The sequence below is a fragment of the Strix aluco genome, chromosome 4 (assembly GCF_031877795.1).
Source record: "Strix aluco isolate bStrAlu1 chromosome 4, bStrAlu1.hap1, whole genome shotgun sequence".
Lineage (NCBI taxonomy): Eukaryota > Metazoa > Chordata > Aves > Strigiformes > Strigidae > Strix > Strix aluco.
Genome location: NC_133934.1, coordinates 106,916,701 through 106,929,287, shown reverse-complemented (window position 1 = coordinate 106,929,287; position 12,587 = coordinate 106,916,701). Strand labels below are relative to the sequence as shown.

General features: G+C 51.6%; 1 protein-coding gene and 1 long non-coding RNA gene across 2 annotated transcripts; one reads left to right on the top strand and one right to left on the bottom strand.

Annotated features, from left to right (window-relative positions):
• Positions 1 to 6,244: 6,244 nt before the first annotated feature.
• Positions 6,245 to 8,063, bottom strand: LOC141922422 (uncharacterized). Its single transcript, XR_012622982.1, has 2 exons — positions 7,484 to 8,063; positions 6,245 to 7,341 (listed from the first exon to the last, which is right to left on the bottom strand). It is a non-coding gene; the product is annotated as an uncharacterized LOC141922422 (long non-coding RNA).
• A 180-nt stretch (positions 8,064 to 8,243) lies between these two features.
• IRF2BPL (interferon regulatory factor 2 binding protein like) lies at positions 8,244 to 11,854 on the top strand. The gene has a single exon (XM_074824805.1). It carries the CDS (start codon positions 8,895 to 8,897, stop codon positions 11,112 to 11,114), a length of 2,220 nt encoding a protein of 739 aa, XP_074680906.1. The 5' UTR covers positions 8,244 to 8,894; the 3' UTR covers positions 11,115 to 11,854.
• Positions 11,855 to 12,587: the final 733 nt, after the last annotated feature.

The window sequence follows — 12,587 nt, the reverse complement described above, 5'->3', positions numbered from 1 at the left end:
AAAAAAAGAAGACATAGGAAAAAGGGTATAAATTCTGGCTAAAATATTTGCCACCTATATTTTACTCTACACTCTTTCAGAAGTAGATGTGCACATATTTATATACACACTCAAACTGCATAGCTCAAGGGTGTGTTTGTTTTAATCTTGGGAACTAGGACAAGCCGAGATTCACTCTCAGGACTTGCATCATCACTAAGATCTCTCTTAAACATGCAGTTCTATATCACACTGTTCATTCTTTTTACTCACATTAACCACACACGGAGTCCACATAATGGGTCTAATCCTGCTAGCTGTCCAGTCGTGTTAATGAGAGCTAAAGGCATCGGGCATGTTACAAGATCCAGTGGTAAATTAATTCATTTCCACCAGCATCTGAAAACCGTATGTGGGGATAGTGAGGGGAAGAAAGGGGACGGCCTTTTAATTATGTTGGGAGATCTTGAACTGGAAATCTGAAGGGACTGAGTGGGGAGAAGGAGGTCTTTCCTCCTCCTCCCTCTCTTCCTCCCTCCCTCCCTTTCTCCCTCCCTCCTGGCCTTAAAAAAATTCCTGGGGCCAGTCCTTCCCAAATAGGGACAGTTGGCAGGTATGTGTTAATCTTGTTCCCAGCACTTTGGAGGAGCCACGAACAGAGGCTCACCCTGTCCTTTCAAGGCAGCGCTTCCTGTCCTTCAAGAGTTAACCTTCTCTAGAACATTTATTTCACCATCTCAGGGAAAAAAAAAAACCCTGCAGAGCTGAGAGGCTGCAGATCACAAGGCCATTCTGATAGCCTCCTGTCCCCATGGCAACAGCAACGGCATTTATCAGTTCCTTATGAGAGCAGGCACAGCAAATCTGCATTGCACATGGCAGCCTTCCAGCCTTTCAAATGAAAGAGCACTTTGAACTGCTGCCAAGTGTGGAAGGAGCAGAGCTGTCAGGACTGCTTAATGCTGGCAGTTTGTACTTGGGAGCCTTTCAGTTCCCAGAATCCTTCAGCCGTGGCAGCCTGCCAGGTACTTAGCGGAAGCTAAAAACTAACCCCCAGACCATTCACTGCAGTGCACTCAAAATTTTCCACATGTACCATGTCACAAGTGCAGACTGTACAATGAAAGCAAACGCCTTCTGCTTGGGATTCTAATTTTATTAATAATCTAGGAAAAAGCAATCGGAGATTAGCTGGCTGACAGCACTACAGTACAGCCACTGTTTATAACGCGGGGTGTGTGTCAAATGTGTATTTCATCCCTCAGAAATAGAATCAGCTCCGACAACAGGGGCTGCACAGCCCCAAATCTGCATGCAGTACCTGAGCGAGGGGAGATCAGTGTTAGCAGAAGGGAGAGTGTGGTTATTTACAGTGGAGAATTTTTTAACAATCATCATCAAATTCATAGCAGTGAGACATGGAATAGAGAAAGAAGACAGTACTGCTGGCTGGTAAATATTTTCTGCCCTTACCCTCTGCATTTTGCTGACATTGTGAGAATCTCGGAAACTGGCTGATGAATGTAGCAGAGATACATGGCTCTTGGTGGGTTTCCTTTCAATGGAGAGTTTTCATGTGAACTTTTTATTGTTTTGCATTACCCAAAGCACAAGGGCTTCTATTGGCAGAGGAAACAAATTGGCACAGTTCTGCTTTTTTTTTTTTTTTTTTTAAATCTGCACTGAGATCAAGGGCAAGGGCTTCATTTTCCAGCACTAGTCATAAGCCTTTAGCACAAATAGAATGAAAATTGTCTGTCGCTCAGGCAGTTGGACAGGGTTCAGGAAAACTATGTCTGGCACTAATTCCAAAGGGAAGGTTTGGTTCAATCCAGCATCATTAATTTCAGTAAACTGTTTTCACTAGTCTATACCCCACTGTTCAAGAGCTGTTTATTATCTTTTACTAGATAATGTCTTTTGGAGTACAGAGTAATGAAAAATACCTTATATGACTTACATATGTATGTATACTCATATGTATTTATACATACAAATAGATACAGTATACATGAATGCCCTCACATTTTTTTACTTTTCTGGTTTTTCTTAACAACTGCTTGTTTCTTACCTTGCCTTCCCATTACAAAACACATTTATAATGCCAAATATAAAATAGTAAAAATAGCCCAGAAGGTGAAAGAGAGAAAGGGAAAGAGATGAAAAAAACCCTGGAGCAAAGACAATCTCCACAAATTTGTGAGTTTCACCACAAAACAAGGAAATGTAGTGCCTCTTTTTCAGCTTGCAGCTATCTTTGGCTGCTGCTTGAAGACTTGACTTAATTCACCCAGGCAGTAGTGTCTAAAAGTAATACACCAAGACAGTTAATTCTGGCACTTAGTCTCCCTTAGGAATTTTACCCACAGTCTTTGAAAAGAAAGTAAATGATCTTTTTTTCCCTCTCAGTTTCCCCCCATAGCTCATCTTGATATGTGCTAATAAAAGAAACTGCCTCCCCCCCTTCTATTCTCACCCTTATCCTGCACCCATATCATCCCTCTTTCAATAACAATGTTAATCAGCATTTATAACATGGTCTGGGAGAAAAAGGGGTTTAGGTCTTTTCAGATGGCCTAGTTACAGAGGAAAAGGAGGTTATGCCGTGTGAAATAACTTCAGCTAGTGCGGTTTCTTTTCCTTTCCTTTCCTTTCCTTTCCTTTCCTTTCCTTTCCTTTCCTTTCCTTTCCTTTCCTTTCCTTTCCTTTCCTTTCCTTTCCTTTCCTTTCCTTTCCTTTCCTTCCTTCCTTTCTTTCTTTCTTTTCTTTCTTTCTTTCTTTCTTTCTTTCTTTCTTTCTTTCTTTCTTTCTTTCTTTCTTTCTTTCTTTCTTTCTTTCTTTCTTTCTTTCTTTCTTTCTTTCTTTCTTTCTTTCTTTCTTTCTTTCTTTCTTTCTTTTTCTCTCTTTCTCTCTTTCTCTTTTTCTTTTTCTTTCTCTTTCTTTTCTTCCTTCCTTTCTTCCTTCCTCCCTTTCTTCCTTCCTTTCTTCCTTTCTTTTTCTTTCTTTCTTAATCCCCCCCCACACCTCCCCCATTTTTTTGAAAACACAGTAAAGTTTTGTTCAGTTCTCAAGTGTTATTAATCACTGGTGGAGGCCAAAAGCAGGGATATTTTTCTTGGCAGCACTTTTTGATAAACAATCTGTGTATGGGGTGAAGAGGGGGGGGGAGCCTGTCTTGCTGGTAACTAAGCTAATGTTTGGCAGATTCTTAACTGTCACGAAAGTGCAAGTGGCTCTCAGTGGGAATAGCCTTAAAAAAATGTACCGATTCAGTTGATTCATTACTGTTGATTGTTTACTACGTCCACAGGATGTAAGATGAAAACAGTCCAGGGATAAAGTGAAAATAACAACAGCGGAGAACCCAGCCTCTGCATATCCCAGCCTAAAACACACTACCCAGTCGCTAGTCCCTTGCGGAGCGAACAGAATTAATTGTAGGTATCTTATTTTGCACTGTAAGATTTGGCAAAAGTTAACGTGCGAAAATCTGGGCTCGCAGGCGGGTTTCAAAACCATAAAGACAGCTGTAGGAAAATCGATTTGGGGTGGGTCTCAAAGAGGAGACCTAACTGCTTCCCGGGGCAGAAGCGAGAGGGTAGTGGGGTCGGGGGCTGCAGAGATGCCTCGGTGGGACACGGGGGGCAGGGGGCAGGGATCGGCAGGGCTGCCCCCTGTCAGGAAGGAAGGAAGGAAGGAAGGAAGGAAGGAAGGGAGGAAGGGAGGAAGGGAGGAAGGGAGGAAGGAAGGAAGGAAGGAAGGAAGGAAGGAAGGAAGGAAGGAAGGAAGGAAGGAAGGAAGGAAGGAAGGAAGGAAGGAAGGAAGGAAGGAAGGAAGGGAGTTCCTGGGTGGGAAAGTGGTAGGCTTTGTATGTAAGGCTCACTACCTGAAGAATGGTAGGAAAAAGCAGAATTATAATGAGATGAGAACTGAAACGATAAACAGAAACACGTAATTACACTCCTATTCTTTGTAACGAGGTGTTTTGACACTTTCTGGCAGCTCCTAGTAGAAGACAATGTTGTTTAATTTGACAAAATTATGCAACTTCTTCCTGAAGTGTTTGTGTTTTGATTTCCTGAACACACTCCCTTTACCACCGAGTGCCTCTGTTCACTGCTAATCTCTGCATTGTTTTGAACCCAGGAATTTGATTGTAACGGATTTTATTTGCTATACTGAGGTAAATCCATGTAAATCACACTCTTGGGAATGTGCTTCCCTTCTGGTTCTTGTATTTTTTTTCCAGCTGTAGCTGCTCTTTTGACCACTGAGGAAAGAGCCATTTCTGTAGGTAAGCGCCTGCAGAAGAACCAGCTGCTGTGACTGCTGCCCCAATCAGTGCCAAAACTTCATAAAGCAAGCAGGAAAGAGTTAAATGTATTCCCAGGCTGTGGGCATTTAGAGCCAGACCAGACCCGTTCATTCCCAAACCACCGAGATCATGGGCTCTAATTATTACTGCTTGCAAACTTTGGAGCTGTCCTATATTCTGCATAATTAACACTGGACTGCTGATCGCTAATCAACAGTACTCCCCTCGCATCCAGACCAAGAACAGGCCTGGGCGCTGGGAGCTCACACAGGGGCACCGGTGCGGAGCAGAGCCAGGCAGACCTGGGCTCTGTCGCTTCTTTCTTCACGGGGCGTTGCACCCTCCGTGCCCCATACCTGCCAGTGGCACTAAGGAAGGTGCTGGCTGGCTCCTGCACGGTCCTTTGGATTCCTTCGTTTAAATCAAAGCTTCACCTGCTGTTTTAATGGTGCACAGATGTGTGTGAGCTTGTACATCCCTGTGTACTTCCAAATACAGAGGGTAATAGGAGTAAAGGGAAAGGGATTATCAGATGGCAGTATTTATCCTAGCACCGAAAGGAAGGAGTTAGTAGATTTCACTTCTGATAGTGAAAATGACATTCTTTGTCCCTTGGGACTACTGGCAGGTCGTAAACTTCGGGCAATCTCCGCTGAATCCCTAATGCTGCAGCCAAAGTGCTGACTCGTGTTCCTGCGCAAAAAGCAGTAGCTGGGTAGCAATTGTTCGCAGCCATGGCTCCATCCCTCTTTGCGCTCCCCTCCATCTTATTAAACAAGCTCCTGTCAGGGGGTTCTTAGGCTATTTTTTGTTTGCTCCCTTCTTTCATTCACTTAGCCAGATCAGGCACCTGAATGGCTTCATTGTTTGGGCGTCTTTTCCTCCTCCAAACGTAATTTTAATTCCTGGATTATTTCAGAGCTAAATAAACACCAGACGTGTTTAGTGCAAATCCAGCAAGGCCGATCTGGATGGCTCCTGCCCCACCATTCGCATGGCAAAGGAGAGGGAAGGCGGAAGGTGAGCAGGGCAGCACGCTGCTACCCTCGCAGGGACAGCGCTGCCATAGCTTGGAGCTTTGTTACATTGCTACCGTTCAATCTATTTTCCCTTACCAGATTAGATTGATACCGACAACTCGTTCCCTGTGAAGGTGCCACGGCATGGCATTTATTTGCATTTCCATTGCAGTTCTCTTCATCAGTCAGCTTTGCAGAGATCACCACTGCTGCTGACCATATTGTTGCTATGCTGACACTTCATCCTTCAGTGCTGCTTGCGTAAGGGTACAGTACATGCCCATGACCAAAGTTTAAATCAAAGTTTAATCATTACGGAAAAACAAACATATTTCTGCGACTGTGTATCCTGCAAGTAAAAGTAAAGGCAGTTTGGTTGGGTCACAGATGCTAATCTCTTCTCTTTTTCTATTCACAAACTATAAAGGGAGTTGACAGCACCTGTGAATGGTTTTCTGAGGATAGATTATATCTAAGGTGATTATTATTTACACCCACTATAAAGACTGCTCTTGTGAGCCAAGAAGTCTGTTCCTGTGAGGTGAGTGTTACCAAAAAAGGGCTTTCTTGCAGGAGGATTCAGTGGAGCAAGGAGCCAGAGTGAGGGGCGGTTCAAGCACAGAGTGCCTTGTCATGTGTTGGGTTTGTATAACCCGGAGACTGAAATACAGTTGGGATATGCTGCCATTCTGCATTCCCAGACATTCGGGATGAAGGGGAAAGCCTCAGCTCTCTCAACCTGAGTTTTTTAAGCGGGGGCTGACCTTTTCCCACAGCTCAGTTCTGCTTCTCATATGAAGATCAACACGGGGCAGTAAAAGGATAGGAGAGGAGTTGACCTTCCAGTACGAATCAGAGCGAACACATGCTTGTTTAGTCAAGTAAAGTCATATTAATGTAGAAATCCTGCAGCCATCACTAAATCACTGTGGCTGGAAGCAAAGACTTTTACTTTGACCAGCTTTCATCTGCCTTACTAGAAGCCTGCTTCTGTGAAGCCTCTATAATGTCCACAGTTTAGGTGTGAAATTTCGAAGTGTGAAATCCACTCTCCTTTAGCGCATTTTCTTCAGCCAATTTGCATATAGGAGACTCACATAATTCAAAGACTTTTCTATCTCCACTGGCTGCTTCTGTAAGCTCCCCCTGAAAAAAAGTCACTTTGTCAGAATTGATTTTCTTACTGTATTTTATCCAGTCCTACCATTTCTGTAATTTCAGCGTATGCATTTCATTAAGCCTTCCCTGTAAAATAATTCCGCTCACATACGCATCAAATTCGTTTGCCAGCTTTATAGATTATAACCAGACACATGTAAAATGTTTTAGACAACTAAAAATGGAAATGAAGCGCACTGGCGATATGAAACGAATTATTTAAAGCAACAACTTTTTGTCGTGTGAGTTTTGAAACGTTATTAACCGAATACAAGGTATCTTCCCCGCTCGGTGCTGCATCGCTGCTGGGCGGGCGGGTGTGTGGAAAGCTGCCGTGGCACCACGCCACAGAAACCCCACGTCCCTTTCAAGCGCAGAGGGAAACCTGCAATGGACGGGGGTTTCGGCGTTTCTAGCAACAAGGGAACCAGGAAGAGGCACTGAAAGAAAGAACGAACGAACTCCATCCAGCACAGCGCTGCCCAGCCAGGAAAGGCTCCGCATCCACCGAGCGTGCGAGCGGGGACACCCGGGACCCCGGGTGGGCGCCAGTGGCACGACGCCGGTCGCCGCCCGCCGCGCAGCCCGCCGGGGCCCTGCCGAGCCGCGTCCCCGCAGGGCTAGCTCGTTTCTCTTTGGACGGAGACAGCGGTGTCGGTGTTCGCAAAACCAGCCCCCGAGCGCAGCGAGAGTAAAAGCGGGCGGTGCAGAGCCCCTCCTGGCGAGCGCGGGCACCGGCGTGGCCGCGGGCCACTTCGGGCATGGCGGGCGGGAGAAGGCAGGCTCCGGGGTTTTCTTGTTTTGTTTTCCTCCCAGTGAAATGAATTCTCGGCTTATTTGCATAAGCCCAAGTTGTTTTGAGTAATTTGCCTGTTAGCAGTGTTATGCAAATGTTAGCAAGCTATTTAAAGGGGGAAATGAAGAAAAAAAAAAAAAGCTGTGTGTTCTCACAGCGCCGGGGAAATCCTATGTCCCTTTGCATTAGCGAGATGAGATCACAGCGATTACTCACCTGCCTGGCCTCTCCTACACCCTTGAGCAACGCACAGCACTATCTTTCCCAGCCCAACCTTAACCACTCGGCAAACATGGCTGATTTAAACAAATCAAAAGTGGAAGAGCTTCTGATGCAGTGACGGGCTTACAGAAACTGTGTCATTCTGTCACCGGGATCACTGAAAGAGAAACACGAAATCGGATATTAAGGCGGGATCCCCCCCATTTGCCTCAGCAGCCGGAGCGCACGGGAATCCCACCGACAGCCTCGGTGGCAGGACGCCGCGCAGTCGTCACGGAGGCAAAACGGGGCGACCCGCGGGTTTACAAAATCCTGAAAAGGAGACGTTTGAACTTAGAAAGCCCGGCCAGGGAAAAAAAAAAAAAAAAAAAAAGAAAAGAAAAAGAAAACCCCCCCCCAACCCCCCCGTGCATGCGCTTGCTGGCCGGCTGTGGCGGCGGAGGACCCGCGGCGCGGGCTGGGGCGGAGGGCGAGGGCGCGATCTGGCGTTCGAGTTTCCAAACATAGCCGGCAGCGCGCGCTGCCCGCGCTCCCCGCCGCGCTCCAGCTGCCGGCCGCGCTGGGGGGGTGGGGGGGTGCGGGCAGGGCGCCGGGCATGCGCGCCCCGCGCAACAAGTGGGCTCGGCGCCGCCGGGCGAGGGGGAGGGGAGCGGAACGGAGCGGGGGGGCGGGCGCTCGGCGGTGACGCGGGACCCCGCCCGGACGCAGCCGAGCCGGGAGCGCGGCGCGGAGGAGGGAAGGGGAGGGAAGGGGAGGGAGGGGCGGCGCGGCACGGCGCGGGGGGAGCGCGGCGCGGCGGAGGGGACGCGCGGGCACAGGCGGCGGCGCGCAGCACCCCGCGCTCGGACTGCGAGCAGCGGTGAGGATGTGAGTGAGGAGCAGGCGGCGCCGCTCGCCACGCTGCTGCCGCCGCTGGCCCCGGGCCGCTACCGCTCCGCCGGCGCTCGGGGAAGGCGCCGCCGCCGGCGCGGCCGGGACCGGACAGCTCCGCGCGGGTGCCCGTCTTCCGCTCGCGGCGGTGGATCGGCACGTCCCGAAGTGCGAGCTCGCGAGGCAGCCGCGGCGGGTGGAAGGTGACCCCCCCATCTTCCTCCGTGCACCTCCGCCTCCTCCCGGAGGAGGAGCAGCAGCAGCGGAGAGCTACAGAGCGCAGGGAAACAGAAGCGGCTAGAAGGCGACCCCCGCCCAGCCCCCCGGAGGAGCAGGAGCAGCGGTCCCCACCCCCGCGGGGCAGCAGCGGCAGGACCGGGTAGAAGAAGCCCTCTCCGGCAGCAGGAGCTCTCTCCGGCTGCAAGGGGCAACGGGATCAGGTACGGAGAGCCACCCCCCCCTGCAGCCCGGGGGGGAAGACTGAGCCAGCCCCTACCCCGGCGGCAGCGGCAGTAGCTCCCCGGCCAGCAGCACCATGTCCGCCGCGCAGGTGTCGTCGTCCCGGAGACAGTCATGCTACCTGTGCGACCTGCCCCGCATGCCCTGGGCCATGATCTGGGACTTCACGGAGCCCGTCTGCCGGGGCTGCGTCAACTACGAGGGCGCCGACCGCATCGAGTTCGTGATCGAGACGGCCCGGCAGCTGAAGCGGGCGCACGGCTGCTTCCAGGACGGCCGCTCCCCGGGCCCCCCGCCGCCGGTCGGCGTCAAGGCAGTGCCGCTCTCCGCCAAGGAAGCGGCGGCGGCGGCGGCGGCCCAGCAGCAGCTCAACCATGTGGACGCCTCCTCCAAGGCAGCCTCGGCGGGGCTGACCCAGTCCAGCCTGGACCGCTACGGGCTCAGCGCCGCCGCGGCGGAGCAGCGCAGCCGCTTCGAGTACCCGCCGCCGCCGGGCAGCCTGGGCAGCAGCCACGGCGCCCGCCTGCCCAACGGGCTGGGGGGGCCCAACGGCTTCCCCAAGCCGCCTGAGGACGGGCCGCCGGAGCTGAACCGGCAGAGCCCCAACTCCTCCTCCTCCTCTTCCTCCTCCCGCCGCGGAGCGCACGGGGGGCTGGTGTCCGGCCTGCCCCCGGGGGCCGCCGGCGCCCAGATGAACGTGCCCCCCAACCTGCTGCCGCAGACCTTGCTCAACGGACCCGCCGCCTCCGGCGTGGCGCTGCCCCCGCCGCACGGGGGCCTGAGCGGCCGCGGCGGCGGCGGCCCCCCGGCGCCCTCCGCCTCCTCCCAAGGGGGCACCTGCGGCGGCGGCGCCGGGGGAGGCGGCGGCTCATCCTCCGAGGCCTGCGGCAAGCGGCCGGGCTCGGTGTCCAGCAGCGACCAAGAGCGGGAGCTGAAGGAGAAGCAGCGCAACGCGGAGGCGCTGGCCGAGCTCAGCGAGAGCTTGCGGAACCGGGCCGAGGAGTGGGCCAGCAAGCCCAAGATCGTGCGGGACACGCTGCTCACCCTGGCCGGCTGCACCCCCTACGAGGTGCGCTTCAAGAAGGACCATGCCCTGCTGGGCCGTGTTTTCGCCTTCGACGCCGTCTCCAAGCCGGGCATGGACTATGAGCTGAAACTCTTCATCGAGTACCCCAGCGGCTCCGGCACCGTCTTCTCCAGCGCCTCCGGCGTGGCCAAGCAGATGTACCAGGACTGCATGAAGGACTTCGGCCGCGGCCTCTCCTCGGGCTTCAAGTACCTGGAGTACGAGAAGAAGCACGGCTCCGGCGACTGGCGGCTCCTGGGGGACCTGCTGCCCGAGTCCGTGCGCTTCTTCAAGGAGCTGGTGGGCGCCGACATGCTGCCGCAGCCCTACCTGGACGCCAGCTGCCCCATGCTGCCCACGGCGCTGGTGAGTCTCCCGCGGCCGGGGGCCGGGGCCGGCGGGGCGCAGGGCACGGCCGCCGCCTCTAGGGGACCCGGCGGCGGCGGCGGCGGCGGCGGCGGGGCGATGCGCAAGAGGAAAGCCTCTCCCGAGCCCTCGGACTCGGCCGAGGGGGCTCTGAAGCTCAGCGACGAGCAGCAGCGGCAGCAGTGGATGGCCAGCCAGAGCGAAGCGCTCAAACTCACCATGTCGGCCGGGGGCTTCGGGGCGGTGCACGGCGGGGGCCCCCCGCCGCCGCCGCCGCCGCCCCTCGGGCCTCACTCCAACCGGACCACGCCGCCCGAGTCCGCCCCCCAGAACGGACAGTCCCCCATGGCCGCGCTCATGTCGGTGGCCGACACGCTGGGCAATGCCCACTCGCCCAAGGACGGCAGCTCGGTGCACTCCACCACGTCCACCCGCAGGAACAGCAGCAGCCCCGTGTCGCCGGCCTCGGTGCCGGGCCAGCGCCGCCTGGCCTCCCGCAACGGGGACATGAACCTGCAAGTGGCCCCTCCTCCCCCCAGCGCCCACCCCGCCATGGACCAAGTGCACCCCCAAAACATTCCGGACTCCCCCATGGCCAACAGCGGGCCCCTGTGCTGCACCATTTGCCACGAACGCTTGGAGGACACCCACTTTGTTCAGTGCCCCTCTGTGCCCAGCCACAAGTTCTGCTTCCCTTGTTCCAGAGAGAGCATCAAGGCCCAAGGGGCGACTGGAGAAGTCTACTGCCCCAGTGGAGAGAAATGCCCCCTAGTCGGTTCCAATGTGCCTTGGGCGTTTATGCAGGGCGAGATCGCGACCATTTTAGCTGGGGACGTTAAAGTGAAAAAGGAGAGAGACCCTTGAGTAGGAAATCCAATCCCTTCAGACTCCTGAAGATGTAGAATTGTGAATATAACAAACTGCAAAAGTTAGTCTTATGTATAGACATTATTTTCGTCGTATGTTTCTATATTTTGAAACAAAGGTATGTACTCTTCTTCATTTGAAGGATAGAGCTGGTTTTTGTTAAACAGAATATAATATTGTTTGGTTACTACATAATACCTGTTCTCATTTCTTTGGCAGTGTGTTGGCTAGGTACAAAGTTAATAGCCCTTAGCGATTACCTGCTGCTGGTGTGTATTTTTGTAAATGTATGCACTTCTCTGAAAGAAGAAGAAAAACACAAAAAAGACAAAAAAAAATTTTTTTTTTGCCAAGGCCAGTGTTGATGCCTAAAAAATTGCTACAAAAATGGTGACAGCTTACGTTTTACAAGCCCTGAGTGTTAGTCTTTCACTTTATTTTTTTCGTTTTTGTTTTTTGTTTGCAAAACGGTGGGGTGGCTCTGGGGGGAGGGTGTTTTTTGTTGCAAGTTTGTAAGGAAAATGTTTCAGTTTGTTTCTATTGATCTGAACGTTTTTAATCTTCATGTGTTTTTTGTTTTTGCTTTTATTGATGCACGGATGCTTTTGAACAGTAGAGCAAAATGCTGTACATGAAAAACATGCTCTGTTTGTCCTTTATACATTTCTGTAGTTAACAGAACACTGTAATGTGCCTTGGAGCTTAGTAAATTGTAATAAATTCAATTGATATTAATACTTCTCGAGTAGCAAGTTTTATTTTTCTCAGAGCTTAGGGAGCATGAGCAAGCCATGTTGCCTTTTTAAAAGTCTCCATTATACCAAGAGCCTGCAGTTCGTTGTGATAATTGTGGCACTTGTACGCACATTTTCACATATATGTAGTACGATGACAATGTTGATGGTGTTATCAAACTTACTTAAATCTTGGCACTGTGCCTATTTACATTTCACCTTTAATGTTGCAGTAACAGTTGCTGACTAAGCATTTTCTATTTACTGTTTCTGCATCTCATTTCCTCCTCCCTTCTCCCCCCACCCCCCCAGCTCTCCAGCTGCAAGCAGTGTTTGCAATACAGGATGCATCTATTGCCTGTGCAATTTAATAAGGCTTGAGATTTGAAGCCCTCTTTCACAAAAGAACCAGCATCACGTGGTTAATAATTTTAGTTGATTTTAAGAGCGGTCGTCGAAGCTTGACATTAGCTGTAGTCTCTTGGCAAGGCAGGACTGTCGTTGAGCACAGCACAAAAAAGGGTAGTGAGAAATAACAGCTTCTACAGTTGGTGTTGCAGCCAGTGGGTAGCTACCCCATTTGGGCAATGACTTTTCATAACAGTTGGTGAACAGTTCAGGGGCTGTGTTGTGTTTTCAGGTGAGGAAGCTTCCTTAAAGCACTGAAGAGAGATGCTCTCCTTTTGGCAATGATCATATGGGGTTCTTTGTATAATTAACTATTTTATGTAACATT

Bases quoted from the DNA above. Each gene is read 5' to 3' on its own strand.
- IRF2BPL (XM_074824805.1), top strand. From the start codon at position 8,895: ATGTCCGCCGCGCAGGTGTCGTCGTCCCGGAGACAGTCATGCTACCTG.